The sequence below is a fragment of the Onychomys torridus genome, chromosome 11, assembly GCF_903995425.1.
Source record: "Onychomys torridus chromosome 11, mOncTor1.1, whole genome shotgun sequence".
Taxonomy (NCBI): domain Eukaryota; kingdom Metazoa; phylum Chordata; class Mammalia; order Rodentia; family Cricetidae; genus Onychomys; species Onychomys torridus.
Window position 1 is genome coordinate 10,440,721 of NC_050453.1, and position 17,753 is coordinate 10,458,473.

General features: G+C 41.9%; 1 protein-coding gene across 2 annotated transcripts in view; it reads right to left on the reverse strand.

Annotated features, from left to right (window-relative positions):
* Nucleotides 1–17,753, reverse strand: part of Rab3gap2 (RAB3 GTPase activating non-catalytic protein subunit 2) — an 86,266-nt gene that overhangs the window by 55,375 nt on the left and 13,138 nt on the right. For both annotated transcript variants that reach the window (XM_036201881.1, XM_036201880.1), the window contains exons 2-7: nucleotides 15,796–15,860; nucleotides 4,221–4,344; nucleotides 2,591–2,672; nucleotides 2,065–2,112; nucleotides 1,911–1,986; nucleotides 1,298–1,399 (exon numbers count right to left, since the gene is read on the reverse strand). In XM_036201881.1, coding sequence (XP_036057774.1) covers nucleotides 1,298–1,399; nucleotides 1,911–1,986; nucleotides 2,065–2,112; nucleotides 2,591–2,672; nucleotides 4,221–4,344; nucleotides 15,796–15,860 — 497 coding nt within the window. The remainder of the gene's footprint in view (nucleotides 1–1,297; nucleotides 1,400–1,910; nucleotides 1,987–2,064; nucleotides 2,113–2,590; nucleotides 2,673–4,220; nucleotides 4,345–15,795; nucleotides 15,861–17,753) is intronic.

The window sequence follows — 17,753 nt, forward strand, 5'->3', positions numbered from 1 at the left end:
AGCCTTCCCTCACTTTTCTCCTGATTCCTGGAAATATAAATAACCCCTTCTTCCTCCGCTAACCAATCAAATTGCATGCTCGTTATCCAAGGCTCACAGTAAATCTCTCACCCCATGGAATTTCCTCCTCTCAGGACAGTCATGGCTCAGTCTTTCCCCTGCAGTTTATTTTGACTGTATGCCTGACTGACTGTTGATTTCATTGATTAATTCATTCTTAGATGCTGACAGACAAAATCTAGTTTCTCGTACTGGATTGTTTTTTCTATAACTCCTGTAATTTACTGTGCAGTTTAAGTCCATGTATGCATTCAGTATATGTCTGTTTGACATGGGATTTTCTGGAACTAAGTAGTGCAAAAAGAAAGATTAATTATAGAGTTTTAACCCTATACTGTAAATGGAATAAAAGCATGCCGGTTCAGTAGTGCTATGGTAACTTTTACTGTGAAACAAACACTTTTTTTTGTTTTACTGTAGGTAATTTTGACACTTGAATTAAAATTGAAAAGGTACAAAGTTTCATTAATATATTTTCACCTTTAGTCGCTGTGGTGGTTTGGCCCCCGTAGGTTCACAGATTTGAATGCTTGGTCACTAAGGTACAATATATTAGGAGGTGTGGCCTGGTTGGAGGAAGTGCCACATGGGAGTGGGCTTTGGGGTTCCAAACACTCAAGGCAGGCCAGTGTCTCTCACTCTTCCTGCTGCCTGCAGAGGTAGAACCCTCAGCTCTTTCTCCAGCACCATGTCTGCCTCCATGCCACCATGCTTCCACCATGACACTAACAGACCAAACCTCTGAACTGTGAGCCAGCCCCAATTACATGTTTTCCTTTATAAGAGCTGCAGTGGTCATGGTGTCTTTTCATAGCAATAAAACACTAAGATAGTGTTTTAATTAATACAAAGACCGGTATTCTACTTAGCTACAAATTACATTGCTAGAATATGCCATCTCAGCTAACTATGCCACAAGACAAATCTTTCAATTTCCAGCCAGAAAAAGCAAAACAAAACTGCTTCAAAACAATGTCACTGTTACTTTTTTTTCGAATTGATTTTATAGGTATTGATGTTTTGTCTGCATTTATGTCTGTGTATCACCTGTGCCTAGTGCCTGTGGAGGACAGAAGAGGGTGGCAGATCCCCTAGAAGCCACAGAGGGTTTTGAGCTACCATGTGCATTCTGGAATGGAACCTGGGTCCTCTGCAAACAAGAGCACCCAGTGCTCTCAAGTGCTGAGCTGTCTCCCCAGCCCTGCCACTGTCACTCCGAATGCAATCTTTACATTACCTGCTCAGTCACTCCAGGGTGCCGGGGGATCTCGTAGGTCCTGCACTTAAGCTGAAGCACTCTGTCCTCATTCAGAAGTTGTGCAAGCAGAAGCACACCACTCTAGAAGCAAGCACAGAAAGGCCCTGCTGGTTTCTCTGGCGTGACTCAACAGCGACAAGGCAAGCAGACCATTTCCCAATAGTCTCCCAAGGACACCAAGTCCTCCCTTTTCACAAGTGTCTCTTCTATTTCCTCTACAGATGGTTGCTCATCTGTTCTTCTTCCACCCCATAAAGCAGCAGTTCTCAACCTGTGGGTCGCAACCCGCAAAGACTATCAGAAAACATATTTACATCACATTTCCTAACAGTAGGAAAATTACAGTTAGGAAGTAGCAACAAGATAATTTTATGGCTGGAGGTCACCACACCATGAGGAACTGTATTAAAGGGTCACAGCATTAGGAAGGTTGAGAACGACTGCTAATTCATCAGCTACACATTTCCCAGCTTCTTAGTAAGACTATCCTCTTGATTCCCACCTGTGTTTTTGGTAAAGTAGTCATGAGGTGGCACAACCTAATACACAACACAGTGAGCTGGCTCTCTCTGCTGCTGGGGACCCAACTCACCTCAGTGTAGAATCGCACATAACCAGATGTGAACCCCACCACAATGCAGGTCCAGTCAGGACGCCCAGTGGAACTCCTGTCAGGAATAAAATTGACGATTGTAATGGCTCAGCCAACAAAGCAGAAGAGACACAGAGCCCACCCTCATCCTTACCTCTTTTGGCTTGCCAATGGGATGCAGAGGGCACTGGTCACATACTCCCTATAGGCAGAAACCAAAGCAAAGCCATGAGCTCAGTCACTGTGCAAACAAATTTTATGAGACGCTTTCTGAAACTTCCTCACATTCCTCCCAGGGTGGAGATATGGTCCAGCAGCTAAGAGTTCTTGTTGTGTTCAGCCCTGACATCCTCATTTAACCTCAGAGGGCAACAGGCATATTGGTGCACACACACACATGCAGGCAAAACATTCATACACATAAAATTAAAGCATAAGTCTGTGAAAAACAGTTTTATTCAGATTAGGATTTATAAAAAATCCTAAGAGCAACAAAAGGAAATCTGCTAACTAAATAGTTCTGTACAACCAGTAAAGTTGGGAAGGACACACATGGGGACACACACACACACACACACACACACACACTCACAAAACCTGTACACATGAAACAGATGCACGTACAAACAGACCCATTTCCCACATCTCACATGCAGACAAACAAAAGAACTCGCACCTACCCTTCGTCCACGCTCAAGGAACCACTCCAACCAACAGCAAACTGCATTTCTTCCTTCCCTTTATCACCATGCTTCCACTTTGCTGGGGGAAAAAAAAGGTAAAATAAAACCAGAAACTTACTTATAAATTTTTATCTTTCCCCTTTAAAAAGTTGAGTATTAGATAGTTCTGCAGAAACTGACTTGGATATTTATTATAGGTCAATACATAATGTTTTTAGTTTGTAAAGCATTTCTGTAAGACCAGCTGGTCCCCAAGCCTTTGGTCTCTCCTTCCTCCACTTTAAACCACAACTTAGTACTGTATTCAGAGTTTTTGCAGAATCAAGTTATGAAGGCTCATATGCCACCGTACTAACTTTATTCAGAAGACTACTTTTATTTTCAAATGGCAAGGGTAAGTTTTTATATTAGATTTATGCCATGGGAATGAATTTTCTCTTTAGGACTACCCACAGACATCTTATACAAAATCTTATTTTGTTCTATGAGGTTTTTAATAGTCTATCTAGCTCCAAATCTTAATATTTACATCTTCAACAAAAACTTATGAGCTGAAAACTTATGCACCAAGTGAAAATTTACAGTACTGAGTTTTTAAGCTGCAGCTAAGTCCCTTTGACATTGCTGTAAGGAGACAGTTACAGCTCTTTCAGCACTGAGTATTCCTTGCAAGAATTAGGTGGCCAGTACTGCCTCAGAAGTGTCATAGAAGGATGCTGTGGATATCGCTCTGTGTAAATAAAGTTCTGATTGGCCAGTGGCCAGGCAGGAAGTATAGGCGGGACAAGAGAGTAGAGAATTCTGGGATGTAGAAGGCTGGGGAGAGACACCACCAGCAGCCGCCATGAAAAGCAGCATGTAAAGGTACTGGTAAGCCACAAGCCATGTGGCAAAGTATAGACTAACAGAAATGGGTTAATTTAAGATAGAAAAAGTAGATAACAAGAAGCCTGCCACAGCCATACAGTTTGTAAACAATGTAAGTTTCTATGTGCTTTCTTGGTTGGGTCTGAGCGACTGTGGGACTGGCAGGAAAACTCTAACTACAGAAGGACAGCTTTAAAACAACAACAAAACCAAAAACACAAATAAGCAGAGGCAACCCCAGACTAAAAAGGAAGTACTCAGGGTCTAAGGAGATGGCTCAGTCCATAAAGTGTTTGCCATGCAAGTGTGAGGACCTGAGTTGCATCCCCAGTATGCACATGCGCATACACACACACACATACACAAACACAGAGCAAGCCAGGGGCAGTTTAGGCCTGTGAGCTCAGTGCCTGAGAGCAGAGATAAGAAGATGCCAGTTTGACTTCTAGGTTCAGAGACCCTGACTCAAAAACTAGGGTGAAGAGCCACAGAGGAAGACACCTGACATCAGCCTGTGGTCTCCACACATGTGCAGAGGAGCCTGTACATACATGTGCACACACATACACATAGCCCAAAAGGGAAATATTTTATTTACTTGTGTATGTATATATATATAAAATGTAGTGCATAAATTAATGTAGTGTAATAAATTATAGAACCACCATATAATATAGAAGAGAAATAACACATTTCCAAGTTCACATTCTGTTCTAATCTCTGCATTAAAATGGAGGCAGCAGAGAACAATGGTACTTACGCACTAAAAATGCAGCCTTTTGCTCCCGGGCTATCACCATAAGATCACTGGTTGGAGATAAGGATAAAACACACTCTTGAAGCCAGGAAGTTTTTTGTGTTTTAGAAGTATTTCCTTCTTCTTCCTATGCATAAAAATGCAAACCATTTAAAGAATACTGCAACTGTGCCTCCCTCTCCTGAGTGAAGGGGGAGAAAAAGAAATACTCTTAATTCTTCACACCAAAATAGGTCAATGACAGCCACCAACAAAATACTACTATAAACACACCTGCTGTGAAACTGACACAAAACTTTCATACATAAACAGCACGGCATTAGCAGAATGCAACACAAGAAACACTCAGAATTAACTCAGTATTAGGAATTTCATCAAGCAGTAAAGCAGTCTTTAGAAAATCTCTCTCAAGGTCAGCAAGTTGGCTGGGCAAACAAAGGTGCCTGTCAGCAAGCTTTAAGACCTGAGTTCAATTTCCAGAACTCATGTGTTGGAATGAGAAAAAGAAATGCCCCCAGGTTGGCCTCTGACCCCCAACACATGTGCTGTGGCATGCCCATGATGTGGAACATGCGTATGTGTGTATGAACACCCATACACATAACACACAAACACACACAAATAAATAAATATCTTTCAGCAGGCTCTGGCCAACTAGGGAAACCAGTGAAATGTATTACTGTATGCTCCTCTGCACATACAAACAGATGCATTCACTGTGCTTCTCTCCCTTTTCCCTTATGGGAATGCACATATAATACACACATACTTTAACATGTATTACTGTATGCTCCTCTGCACATACAAACAGATGCATTCACTGTGCTTCTCTCCCTTTTCCCTTATGGGAATGCACATATAATACACACATACTTTAACATGTATTACTGTATGCTCCTCTGCACATACAAACAGATACATTCACTGTGCTTCTCTCCCTTTTCCCTTATGGGAATGCACATATAATACACACATACTTTAACATGTATTACTGTATGCTCCTCTGCACATACAAACAGATACATTCACTGTGCTTCTCTCCCTTTTCCCTTATGAGAATGCACATATAATACGTGCATACTTTAACACGTTGCTTTCTTCATTCCACAAAGAAGTTTCTTCTTCTTTTTGAAGGCTTCATAACATTCTGTCAGAACACTTAAAATTTGGGATACAGAGCCTGCAGCCTCTGGTGTAGTTACATGTGCTTCCCTTCATGTTAGCAATAAGAATGGATTTGGAGCCAGAGCTAAGAAGGCTGCACATTCTTGAAAACAGAAAAACATTATTACTGGCAAAATTCATATTTTAGTCAAGCTCCTTTTAAAGGGAATTCTGTATCTACCTTACTGTCTTAAAGACATATTTTCTACAGAAAAACGAGAGAGAAAATTATCTCTATGGATAAAAGTCAGCTGTAATTATATTTCTCCCTGGATCTATGATTTCTACTAGAACATAGTCTATTTCCTCCACACAGCATCCCAGGCTCCTCAGAGTGGGACGCTGTCACAACCTATGGCCTCCGCACTAGTGACTGAGACCCAAGATACTAAGTCTGAGTCTTGGGTCCTTTTATGTAAGTGAGAGCCCACTTTTGGGCAATAGCCTGGGAAGAGTGCAAACCACAGAGGAATAGAAAATATTTGATTAAATATATTAAATAGTGATAGTCCAGGGATTATGGGCATACACCATCACACTCAGCAAAGACGGCGTATTCTTAAGGTATTTCTTTAACCGACCATTAAAAACATCTTTCCTTTCCCCCTCTGTGGTGGTCTGAATGAAAATGGCCCATAGAATCATAGGGAGCGGCATTATTGGAGGTGTGGCCTTGTTGAGTAGGTATGACCTGTTGAAGGGAGTGTGTCATGTGGGTGGGCTTTGGGGTTTCGGAAGTTCAAGCCAGGTCTCTTGTGAGGCTCTCTTCATGCTGTGTGCGGATCCACATGTAGAACTCTCAGCTACCTTTCCAACACCTTGTCTGCTGGCATGCCACCATGCTTCCCACCATGATGAAAGTGGACTAAACCTCTGTACCGTAAGCCAGCCCAAATTAAATGTTTTACTTTACAAGACTTGCTGCTGGGTGTGGTGGCGCACTCCTTTAATTCTAGCATTCAGGAGGCAGAGGCCGGTGGATCTCTAGTTCAAGGCCAGCCTGGTCTACCAAATGAGTTCCAGAACAGCCAGGGCCACACAGAGAAACCTTGCCTTGGGGATGGGGGTGTTGTTGCTGTGGTCATGGTGTCTCTTCATAGCAATAAAACCCTAAAAAGACACCCTCTAATCTGTGTAGAGTTCCAATTCCTTCAGTAACTGCACCCTGCTCTGACTTTCCCCTTCTTGAAAATGTGGCCGGCCAGTTGATAGAAACAAGGGTTCTTAGGAATCCAGCTCAAGGCACGGGGCAGCGGCAGCATAACTAGAAGCTATGCATGAAGGACAGAGATGTGTCTGAAGGAGTTCCTATGTCAGATCTTTCAAAGACACTGCAAGTTAAAGCAGAAATCATTTGACAAAAATACCAGGATAGGGAAAATAAAGAAACCCCTACCTCAGGCTGGATCACAATGAACTAGCTTCAGCACAAAGCTGCATTTCCAACTTAGCAACAGGCTAAGGCATTGGTGCACATTTGGTAGCTGGTAAGATGCAGGCTCACTGTTCACTTCATAACATGAGGATCTCTGCATACCAATTATGTTTGTGGAAAAACCTATCCTTAGTAATGGTCCACAGTCACTAACACTGGCTCTCTTGAAGCCAGTGATCCTAAAGTTATCACCACCAACTGAAAAGACACTTAATTTCCCAAGTGAGGAAGAAATTAAAAAGAAAGAAAACAAAGTATCTCACACTTAAACCAACAAGTTTCCAAGTTTCCCACAAAAACCAGACCCTGAAGCTAACAATGCATCCATATTATAAATGTGACCCTCTCAGGAGAGGGACGAAACCTCTGTCTTCATCTAATCGGTGAGGCAGGAAGCGGCCACAAAGGCCCTGGAGAAGGCACTTGCTCTCACTCAGGGCTTCGTCACAGCCTTAGCATTCTTTTCAGACTTCAATATGTCAGATGATTCATCCTTTCAGGATGTGTCAGATGATAGTCCGACAGCACCATAACCAGCCTTTGCTTGCAGACAGCTGCTACCAGGCCAATGAATCATCATTTGCCTGATGTCTACTGGTGCCTCCACTGCTGTATGGAAGCAGCCACCAAAGCAGCCAGGGGCAGTTTCTCAGTTTGTAATTTTGACCTTGGATGTTCTTTTCATTGGGCTAACTTTCAAAGTTGTGTATGTATCATAGGGGTGCCCATACAATCCAGTGTTCTCAGGGTCTGCTCTCCATACTCACAGTAGTTCTAGTTGGTGGCCACCAAACTCAGAAATACTCATTTACACTTTCTGAAAGCAAGAGAGGTACCACAAAAGCAAGGTCTCCACGTTGCGTTTCCTGGTAGTAGTCTGCTTCTAATCTATGTTATGCCCAATGCTCTTCAAACTTCCTTTTCCTACTTTTCTCGGGGTAAGATATAATGGGACTTCTTCTCCCCAAGCAAAATTCTACAGAACAGTTCAAAAGACTAAACAGGACAGAGATGGCAAAGCTTTGCAGCCCCTCCACCAAATCTCACACAGCGTAGAAAGATCAGAGCCTGAACCACTCAAATTAAACATCTTATGGTCTTCTCAAAATCAAATCAAAATGGGGCAAAGCATGAACTCTAATTTGGTTATAATTAAAAAAGCTCTCTTTCAAGTAAAATTAGTGACAAAATGTACACTCTGAATGTCAATTTTTAAAATTAGAGGAAGTCAGTAATTTTACAATTTATCTCATAGTTAGCTCAGGATTATTTGTTGTTACTCTCCTGGTTTCAGTGCTAAGGATTGAGCCCAGAGCCTTGGTCTCAGCAGGCCAGCACACCCGATGCCATTGTTATTTATGTCTAAACTGTAGAGTGTGATACTGTCTTAGGAGGTTTTGCAAGTGTGTACACTCACTTGCCTGTTCAACCTTTGATCTATATGGAAAAAGCCAACATGGAAAAGCCCAGCATTGGTAGTGATAAATATTATTAGTGTTAGAGAGTGAAATGCTTACATTCTTATGTAATACCTGAACTTTCTGCAACAAGCATGGCAAAAACAGCTTCCTTTTTTTTTTTTTTTTTATTAAAAGCTTCATCTCACAATTAACTACAATGGAATTCCAAACTTAACAACCATGTGTCTCTATTTCCTGAATAAAGATTTGATACTAGACAGTAAATCTCTTTACTCCACCAGGTGCTGTGGGGTACAAGAAAGTACCAAATAATATCTACCCAGAGACTCTACCATTTAGTTTTCAGACCAACATGACCAATAAATAATTAGCCATTACTATCCAGTTGAAGTCAGAATAGACCATATTGCTAAATCAAATGTTAAGGGCCTTATGTTGCTATTAGATTTTAGAAAAAAAATAAATAGTAGTAAGTACTCACCAAAAAGATTTATATATGGAAAAATAAGACGATGACCAATGTCACCCACAAGTGAAATCAAAGATTAAAACATTAATGAGCATTTCACACTACCCTAAGTTTGCTAAAATACTAGGGGCCCAACCATTTAGAAAATACAAAGGGTAGAATCCATTGTAAAAAAATCAACAACACACAAGTATTCACGCCTTAGTCCTTTGTTTAAATGACTACAAAACAGACAACAGCACACAACTGAGCAGCAGTAGTGGGAGCTGGCTCGGTGGATGAAGTGCTGCTGTGCAAGTGTGAGGACCAGAGTGTGGGGCTCAGAATCGCTGTCGGTCAGTGGGTATGGAGCCTGCCTGGAATGGATCGCAGCACTTTGAAGGTGGAGACAGGACCCCTGAGGTAAGCTGACTAGCAGGCTAGCCAGATGAGGCCTAACATGAGCTCTTGTTATATCTTAGACACTGCCTCAATGAACAGGATGGCGTGCAACTGAGAAAGACACCTGATGCCAACCCCAGGCCTCCAGGAGCACTCATGTGCACACACACACGCCCAAACACGGAATATACATTTACACACTCGGGCATGCCACATGTATACATACACATTCAAGTAAAAAAGCATGAATTAACCATGTGAATTTTACTTTTATTCTCCCTGGTACAAAACCCCATTAAAAACGGCATATCTGGGGGCTAGGGAAGGCACTAGAGATGAAACCTAAGGCCCTGTGCAGGCTAAACCTATGTTCTACTCATTCTACGCTGATCTTCATTCACCCTGGCTGAAAGGTCTTTTCTTGGTCTCTGCTGTAGTGCTGAGGATGGAGCTGGGGAAATTAAGTGCTACCTGATGGGACAGGGAGGCTCAGGAGCAGGTGCCCTGGTTGATGGGAACCTCCAACAGGCTCCTCTGGAAGTGAAGGAAGAATAAGGTTGGAGGAGGCTTGCTTGGAAGCATGTTTGACCATTCAGGCCCCTAGATCCCTTTCTTACCCCATCCACCTGGACAGGTGGCAGAACAGAGACCTCCCCATCAAGCCCAAATGCATAGGACAGAAGGTTCCCTGGGGACTTCCCGAGGAGTACAGAGGTGAACTAAAACCAACCATCACAGGTGAGAAAGGAAAAGTTGCAGCTAATAAAGAGAGAGTAAAGTAAGCCTCTTCAGCACGTCAGCTGTGCCAGCCACACTGGACCTGCACAGCTTGTTGCTCTGAGGACAAGAATCTAGAAACAACCCAAAGCTAGCTTTGCTGGCCAGCGATCATTTTAACTGTACCCTTCCCACTAGCAAACCACTCCACCAGAATTTACTGAAACTAAGCTAATGTCTGACAGAGCAATGCTTTGAAGCTCGCCACTCCAAAAGGCCAAGAAATAACAGAGGAAAAAAAAATTAAAAAAACAGAGGCAGAGACTAGAGAATCACAGGAAAAGCTCTGCAGAAAGCCAGGACTCAGCACTCCTGACAGTTTGAGCAGGATCATGCTTTGCTCTGAGTGACTATCCTCTGTGGTAGAAATTGCCTAGCAGGACCTTCAGCCCCTGCCCATTGGACATACCTCTGCCCCAAACTGAAAACCAAGACTGTTCACATGATGCCAAATCACTGTCCTTGTTTAGAGGGGACAAAACAAACCACTCCCCATTGAGAATGACTAGGTTACACTTGGCTCTCATTAGTGCTCAAAGAAGGACCATTGACAAAATAAGCATTTCTTATAGTCAAAGGTCCAAGCTCCTAGTCAGAACTAACCTTGGGAACGAGACCCTCTGTGGTCACCTTCCAGGATGGCTGTGTGTCCTGTGTGGCAGATGTCACCAACATCTAATGGAGGTGATGCAATAAGGCTGGAGATTCTCCAGAATTGTCTTCAATGATACTCTAAGTACATGTAATCAACTTGAGCTATATTCCAATTGTTGGCCTATAAATAAACATTTCTCCAGGGCCTCTTTCCAATCAACATACTTTCATTCCCTATTAATCTGATGAATGATTGACCTTGAAAAATCATACTACGCACCCTTCTGTAAAACAGATGAAACATACTTCAAAGTACTCTGAATAGAAATTCTCCCCACTGCCCACTGGAGCTGAGGACATAGGGTAGAACTTTCCTAGGTCCACTCCTCTCCTGTCTACTATCTGGTTATGATGGAGCCAGCCAATTCTATCCTTCCTACCACTTGCTCTAATGCACCAATGAAAGAATACCTTACCAATTTAGGTTAATGTAAGCCTCCGTAAGCTTCTTCAAAACTGTCTCAGTCCCCTTATGGCCTGACACTGGTTGAACAAACATTCCATGTTCATCACTTAGTTCCCACAGCAAAGCAATCACAGTCCCAACTAAAAGCTCTTGGAACACTAGAAAATAAAACACAAACCCTTGCAAAGTAATTTGCTGTTACTCAGGACTGTCCTCTATCTACTGGACAGTGTGTTTGTTTATCTTCTTTTCCAGTTTCCCCAAGTCATCCACTGCTTTACCACGGTGCTATCAACCTGTCATTCTCCTTTTCCTTGCATCCCAATTCATCCCGAATACTTGTTTCTGCTTGTCTCCTCATTCTCTTATTGCACTTCCTTGTAGGGAAAAAGGAATTCATTAGTTGCATTCTTTTCATTTGCCCAATTAGAGCTGGGACCAGTTAGACATGGAAACATTATTTTGGACACTGTATATATTGAATTGAATCTAACTATCAACAATTTAGATATTGAAGCAGTAGCTCCATGTGACTGTACTGAGCATAGGGACTGTAAGAAAAAAGTTGATGTTAATTGAGGTCCTGAATGCTGTGCCTTGTCCGATAGGACTCATATCCTAAGAAGAGATGAGATACCAGAACAACTCCACAGCCCCACTTGTTCACAGAGAAGCCAACAAGGACACAGGAGCACAGCTGTCTGCAGCAGTCAGAGGAGGGGCAGCCCCTGGCACCTTGATCTTCAGCTGTGACAAGATGAATATTTGTTCTTTAAGTGACCCAGACTGTGGCAGTGTGGTATGGCAGTCTGAGCAGACAATTATAGGGTGAAATATCCACAGGAGAAAGATACATCTAAACCTCAAAGGCTACTAAAGTTGTAGTCACAGATACAGACCTTCTTGGATATTGCTGATGCAGATATTGGAATATGATTTTATTGTTTTGTTTGCAGAAGGAGAACTTTATTGTTCAGTGACATTATCATTAAAAACATCCAGAAAATGATTCTGAAGAGATGCCTCGGTAGTTAAGAGTGCTTATCATTTTTCTAGGGTATGTAAGTTCAATTCCTAGGACCCATGTCGGGCAGCTCACAATCACCTATAACTCCAGCTTCAGGCGCACGTACACACACACACACACACACACACACACACACACACACACACACACACTTACTTTGTGAGAAAGACAAGACAGCCTGCAGAAAGAAGCCCAGGAAGTACAATAGGTTCCGGCTCTGTGTTTCCACGCAATTCGCAGCATGGGCAGGAAGGAGCCTGGCTGACAACAACCCAAAGTGGACAGAAGCCAAGAGGAGCGCCTAGTTTATCCCTTCTCTCCAGGCCAGCAGCCGACAGTGGAGCCTGTTGTGGCAGGCTCGGAGGACATGTCCCTCGAGCCCTCGTGATGCACTTGGTGCTGCCGATGAGTTTGCACTCCACAACGGAGTAAATAGTGATTAAAATGGTACACTAAACATTTGTTTAACACAAAAGAATGGAGGAAAGAGTTAGAAGACACTATGATGGCCAATCCTGGTTATCACTGACTAGAACTGGGAAGCACCTCATAGCCGGCCACCCAGCACTGAGTGGAAGATTTGTTTCCATTTGTCACCTGAAGTAGGAAGGGCCATCTTTAATGTGGGCAGCACATTCTAATGGCAACCCACACAAAGAGGTCTCAGAAAATGTGATTTTGCTCCTTGCCTTTGCTCCTGCTGGCAAGCTCATCTGCCCTGCTACTGAAAGCCTTCATTGACACCAGAACCATGCTTCTTCAGGCTTCTAACATGGACTGGAGACAGTGGCTCTCCAGGAACTCTCCAGGCCTTCAGCACCACACTGAGGCAGCCAGCTGCATGAACTAAGCAGCTATAGATTCTTGGCCTCCAGGATAAAGACAGTGACTGTCGGAGTACTAGACCATGCCATGTGCCAACCTAAGACAGTGACTGTCAGAGTACTCAGACCAGCCTAATATGTCCCCTTCTAATAACAGTCATTCTTTTGATTATGTTCCCTTAGAGTACACTGACTAATAAAGGAACTAAAAAGTGACTAGGTATACACAAAACACAAAGCCAAATGGCAGATGAGAATTTAGCTATACCAATAATCACTTAAAATGTGAAGAAATTATTTAATGAATGCAAAAGTATCAGGTTGATTAAAAAAGCAATATCCAACTACTTATTAAAAACAAAATGTAGCTTCAAAACCAGAAGTCGGTTAAAATGGAAAAGAAGGCAAAGAGACAGGCCATGGGAAGCAATGCCTGTGTAAGAAGTGGAGAGGGCAGCCATGAGTACACAGCACCGGGGACACTGACACACTTCAGAGCAGGGACACAATCGTAAATGGAGACAGAGTCCGCAGGAGGACCCCGCTCAGTGCAAGAAGCAACACTGACAGCACTCACAGGAAGAGGCAAGTCCACCAGAACACGCGGACATGTCCATGCTCTTCTCTCACTAGCAGAAAGAAGAGGAATCCAGAAGAACACAGAGACAGGAACAGACCAACCTGTCTGAATGCAGAGAACCCTTCCCTGTCGACAGAGGTGAACATCTAATACAACACACCGTGTATGAAGCCATGAAGTAGGCCCCGTAGATGTACACTGTTTGGAAGCACGTACAGAAGCTCTCTGACAACATCAAGGAGAAATCAGAAACAATCAACAAAGAGATCTGGTCAATTCCCAGTAACAGTCTTCCTTATCTGCAGTTCTGCTTCTGTGACTTGAGTTATCCAAAGCCAGTCATGGTCCAAGGGGTAGGTGGAAACCTCCAGGAAGGAACCATGTAATGAAGCCACACAACGTCCCACTCCACCATGCCCTGGAGTCCTGAAGCTGTGAACCCTGCCTTTGTCCAGCACATTGCTACTCACCCATTAGTCTCTTGTAGTCATTTTGGTTGTTAAAGCAACAGTCTGAACACCATAGAGCATATGTTCATGTAACTCTTATTTTAATTAATTAATACTGGCCTCCAAATGTAAAGGTAATGATGCTTGCAATTTTATTACAGTATATTGTTAAAATGTTCCCACTTCATTATTGGTTATTATTGTTAATATCTTACTGCATCTAACTTATGAATTAAACTTTTTTTAAAAGTATGGACATATTGGATAAATAGTACTTGTAGGGTTCACAGCTATCCTCAACACTTCAGGAGGTCTTAGGAAAAGTCTCCCTCCTCAAGGGGAGACTATTACATTTGCAACAAATTAAGTAACACACTTCTAACAAATCAAAAAGGAAACCAAAAGAAATTAGAAAACATCTAAAACTAAATGAAACTGAAAACACACATAAAAACCTGAGTGCACAGGTAAATATGTAGATTTATATTACAAGAGAAAATAGATTTTAAAAAAGTAATCTATAATGACATTTTAAGAAGCTAGAAAACAAACTCAAAGTAAACAGAATTAAAGATATAACTAAAGACAATGAAACAGAAAAAAATACTGGTTACTGAAACTCAAGTTTGGAAACTAACTACTGGAACAAAAGCTAGAAAAAAATTTAGGTAGAATAACCAAGGAAAAAGGAGAGAAAAATAAAAACACCAAAATCATGGTATAAAATGAGAAATTACCCAAATCACAGACTGGAAGAGAAGTCTCTCCACACACATAAAAGTCAGTGATTACAGAAACAAGCTATTTCTAGGTGTCATACGTCCCGGTTCTGGCTAAGAAATGATGTGGCAAAGCTGTAAGTGGCTTTTAAGAAAAGCTGTTTCCCCAGAACAGCAGGTGACAGTCCAATCTTTTCCTCCCTCTGGTCACAAATAACACCACCACACTGCCTGTGACAGAAACAAGCCAGCCAGCCAGACGTGAAGAGACCGATGACAGACAGAGCTCAGTGCCTGGGTCAAATGACCTAGGAGCTGCCCTAACTCTGGATGGCCTTCCATGTGAAGTGATGAAGGTTTCCGCGGTTTAAGGCAGTTTAAGTTAGATCGTCCACGACTCACAGGTGAAACATAGTACGGTGCACAGGGACTTGTCTACTTTCATCATTGATATAGTCTTAGCACCTAGAATATGACAGGCATAGCATATTTTAGAATGTTTAGAAAGCACTCAGAATAACTTAGGAAGAGTAAAGACTCCCAAAGCAATGAGCGCTCTCTATCTAGCCCACCACTATGGTTCTACCGAGTCCCCTGCGTCATGTCAGACACTTAACCCCATGTAAAAGGAGGAGCTGAGAACCAATAAGAAGTGAAGTTGTAAAGGCCGAGTGAGCAAATTAATGCTGCCATCCTGGGATGAGTTTGTTATAACAGGAGTGGGTCTGTTCTGAGGGGACGGGGAAGTCTGGATTCTACACACACACACACACACACACTCCCTTTTCTTTTGTCTCTCCTTCATCCTTTGCCATGCTATGAAGCAGCAAAAAGGGCACTGTCAGATGCTAAGCCCTACATCTTGGATTTAACTGGCCCCCTAGGACCACAGCCAATGAATTTCAGGTCCTTGTAGCATAGAATACAGTGCCCAATTATTGTAGTCATTAAGTTCCTTAAAAGCAGGTATCTAGTTAGTTACTACAAACTAAACGTAAAACCATTTGTGACAAAGATTTTTTCAAAATGTCAACCTAACACTGAAATATGCCATTATTATTACAAAAGATGTCACTATCAAAAACCACGTTGGGCACCAGCTCAGTGGGTAAAGGCACTTATTATGTAAGCCTGGGAATCTGAGTTCAATTCCTAGAGCCCATCAAAGGGGAAAGGAGAGAGGTGGCTCCACAGTTGTCCTCTGACCACCACACATGCAGACCCCTTCCACACACAAAATCAAAAGAAGACCATGCAATTATAAAGACTTACAGGTTCTTGGGGTTCTGTTTCTTCCCATGCTCCCCAACTATCATCTTCCCAGTTTGATGATTTGCCTAGAGGGAGGGAGAGAGGGAGGAAGAGAGAGAGAACACATAAAATTAAAAGGTTTATTAACATATTTTAAAACATTTTTCTCTAAACATAACAGAAACAAGTTGTTTTTTCGTTTGGTTGGTTTTTGTTGTTGATTTTGAGACAGGGTCTCACTATGTAGCTCTGGCTATCCTGGAACTTGTTGTGTAGACCAGGCTGGCTGTGAACTCAGAGATAACCCCTGCCTCTGCTTCCTGAGCACTGATCATAGATGTGTGCCATCACACCTAAGCAGAAGCAATCACTATATGATATTAATGTTAAAGAAGAATGTGATTGTAAGCTGTGCTACCTCAGGATTTGGTCATAGATGATAAGAACCAAGAAACATATAACCTACTTAATTTCCAAATCTATGTCTAGTAAAACTGTACAAGTTATTCAAATCTTAAAATACTGGACATTGAATAGATCCACATTTGAATTAAATGTAAAAGTGAGTTTAAAGATTAATTTGAGTGGGGCTGGAGAGATGGCTCAGCAGTTAAGAACACTGACTGTTCTTCCAAAGGACCTGGGTTCAATTCCCAGCCCTCACATGGCAGCTCACAACTGTCTATAATTCCAGTTTTAGGGGATCCAACACCTTCACACCAATGCACATAAAATAAAGTTTTAAAAAAAATCTGGACATGGTTGACACATGCCTGTAATTACAGTTCTTGGGAAGTAGAGGCAGAAGGATCAGAAGTTCAAAAATTCAAGGCCAGCCTTCACTACACAGCCAAGTTTGAGGACAGTCTAGGCCACCCCAGACACTGTCTCAAAAAAATTACACACATACAAATTTTAACGAATATTTATTACTTAAAGAAGATAAATATACAGCAAAAAACACACCTAAAATTTCACAAAGATATTTTCAAAGTAAATTGTTGTTTCTTGATAAGGTAAGGTATCCATGGAAACAACCTGGATTCTGAAACAAGAGAAGCCTCCTAGTCCTCCTTTGTTTTTACTCTTGTTTCTTACACTGAGACAATCTTCTTAGACTCAAATATATTCACTAAAATAAACAACAAGGAATTAAAAACCTCAGGTAAGTTTAGAAAGCACCATCCCTTGCATCACTCATGTTGATTTTATGTAATTTGCTTAGAATTTACTTAAAGCAATAAAATTATCATCTCTCAGCAACCAGAGACAAGAATGAGATGCTCCATCACCCCAAATGAAGTTAGGCTACCAATGAAGTTTCAGTAAGCCTCAGGCTGCAGATGTTTCACTTTAATTGTATCAGATTTTACTTATGAAATGCATTATGAAATACCTAATGCGTGTTCAAATCCCGGATGCAGCACTTCCTACCTCTGAGGAAGCAAATTCCCTCCCCTGTAAGCCTTAGTTTTCTCGAAGAGTACTTTGAATTGTGGGGCTCTGTAAGAACTGAACCAGACAGCACACTCAGGGGCTCTGCATGTGACAGGTAAGTTCTCACTGCCAGCCATCATGATTCAAATATAACTATGGGGTAGAAGTTAAATATATTTAAGCAATCAGCTTTTAAATCCTGAGTGGAAGTCAGCACCAAAGATGAGCAGGACCTTGATGACTAATGAGGGAAAGAAGCAATGAGAATATTCACTTACACACTTGGCTTTAAAGGTTGCTGAAACAAAGACACAGGTGATTTAAAAGAGTTACAGTCTGGCACTTGGAATCACCTCTCAATTAGCTTGTAGTAGCAACAGTCTAATCTTCAGCACTTAAATGCCAAATAATTACTTTCTAAAATTCCAAATACACTGCTAGGCATATATTAAGTCCTAAAATAGCACCCCGCTTTGATTAAAATCACATGATCTACAGATTTCCAGATACAAGTCAATTAAGTCAATTAACAATTGCTCTGT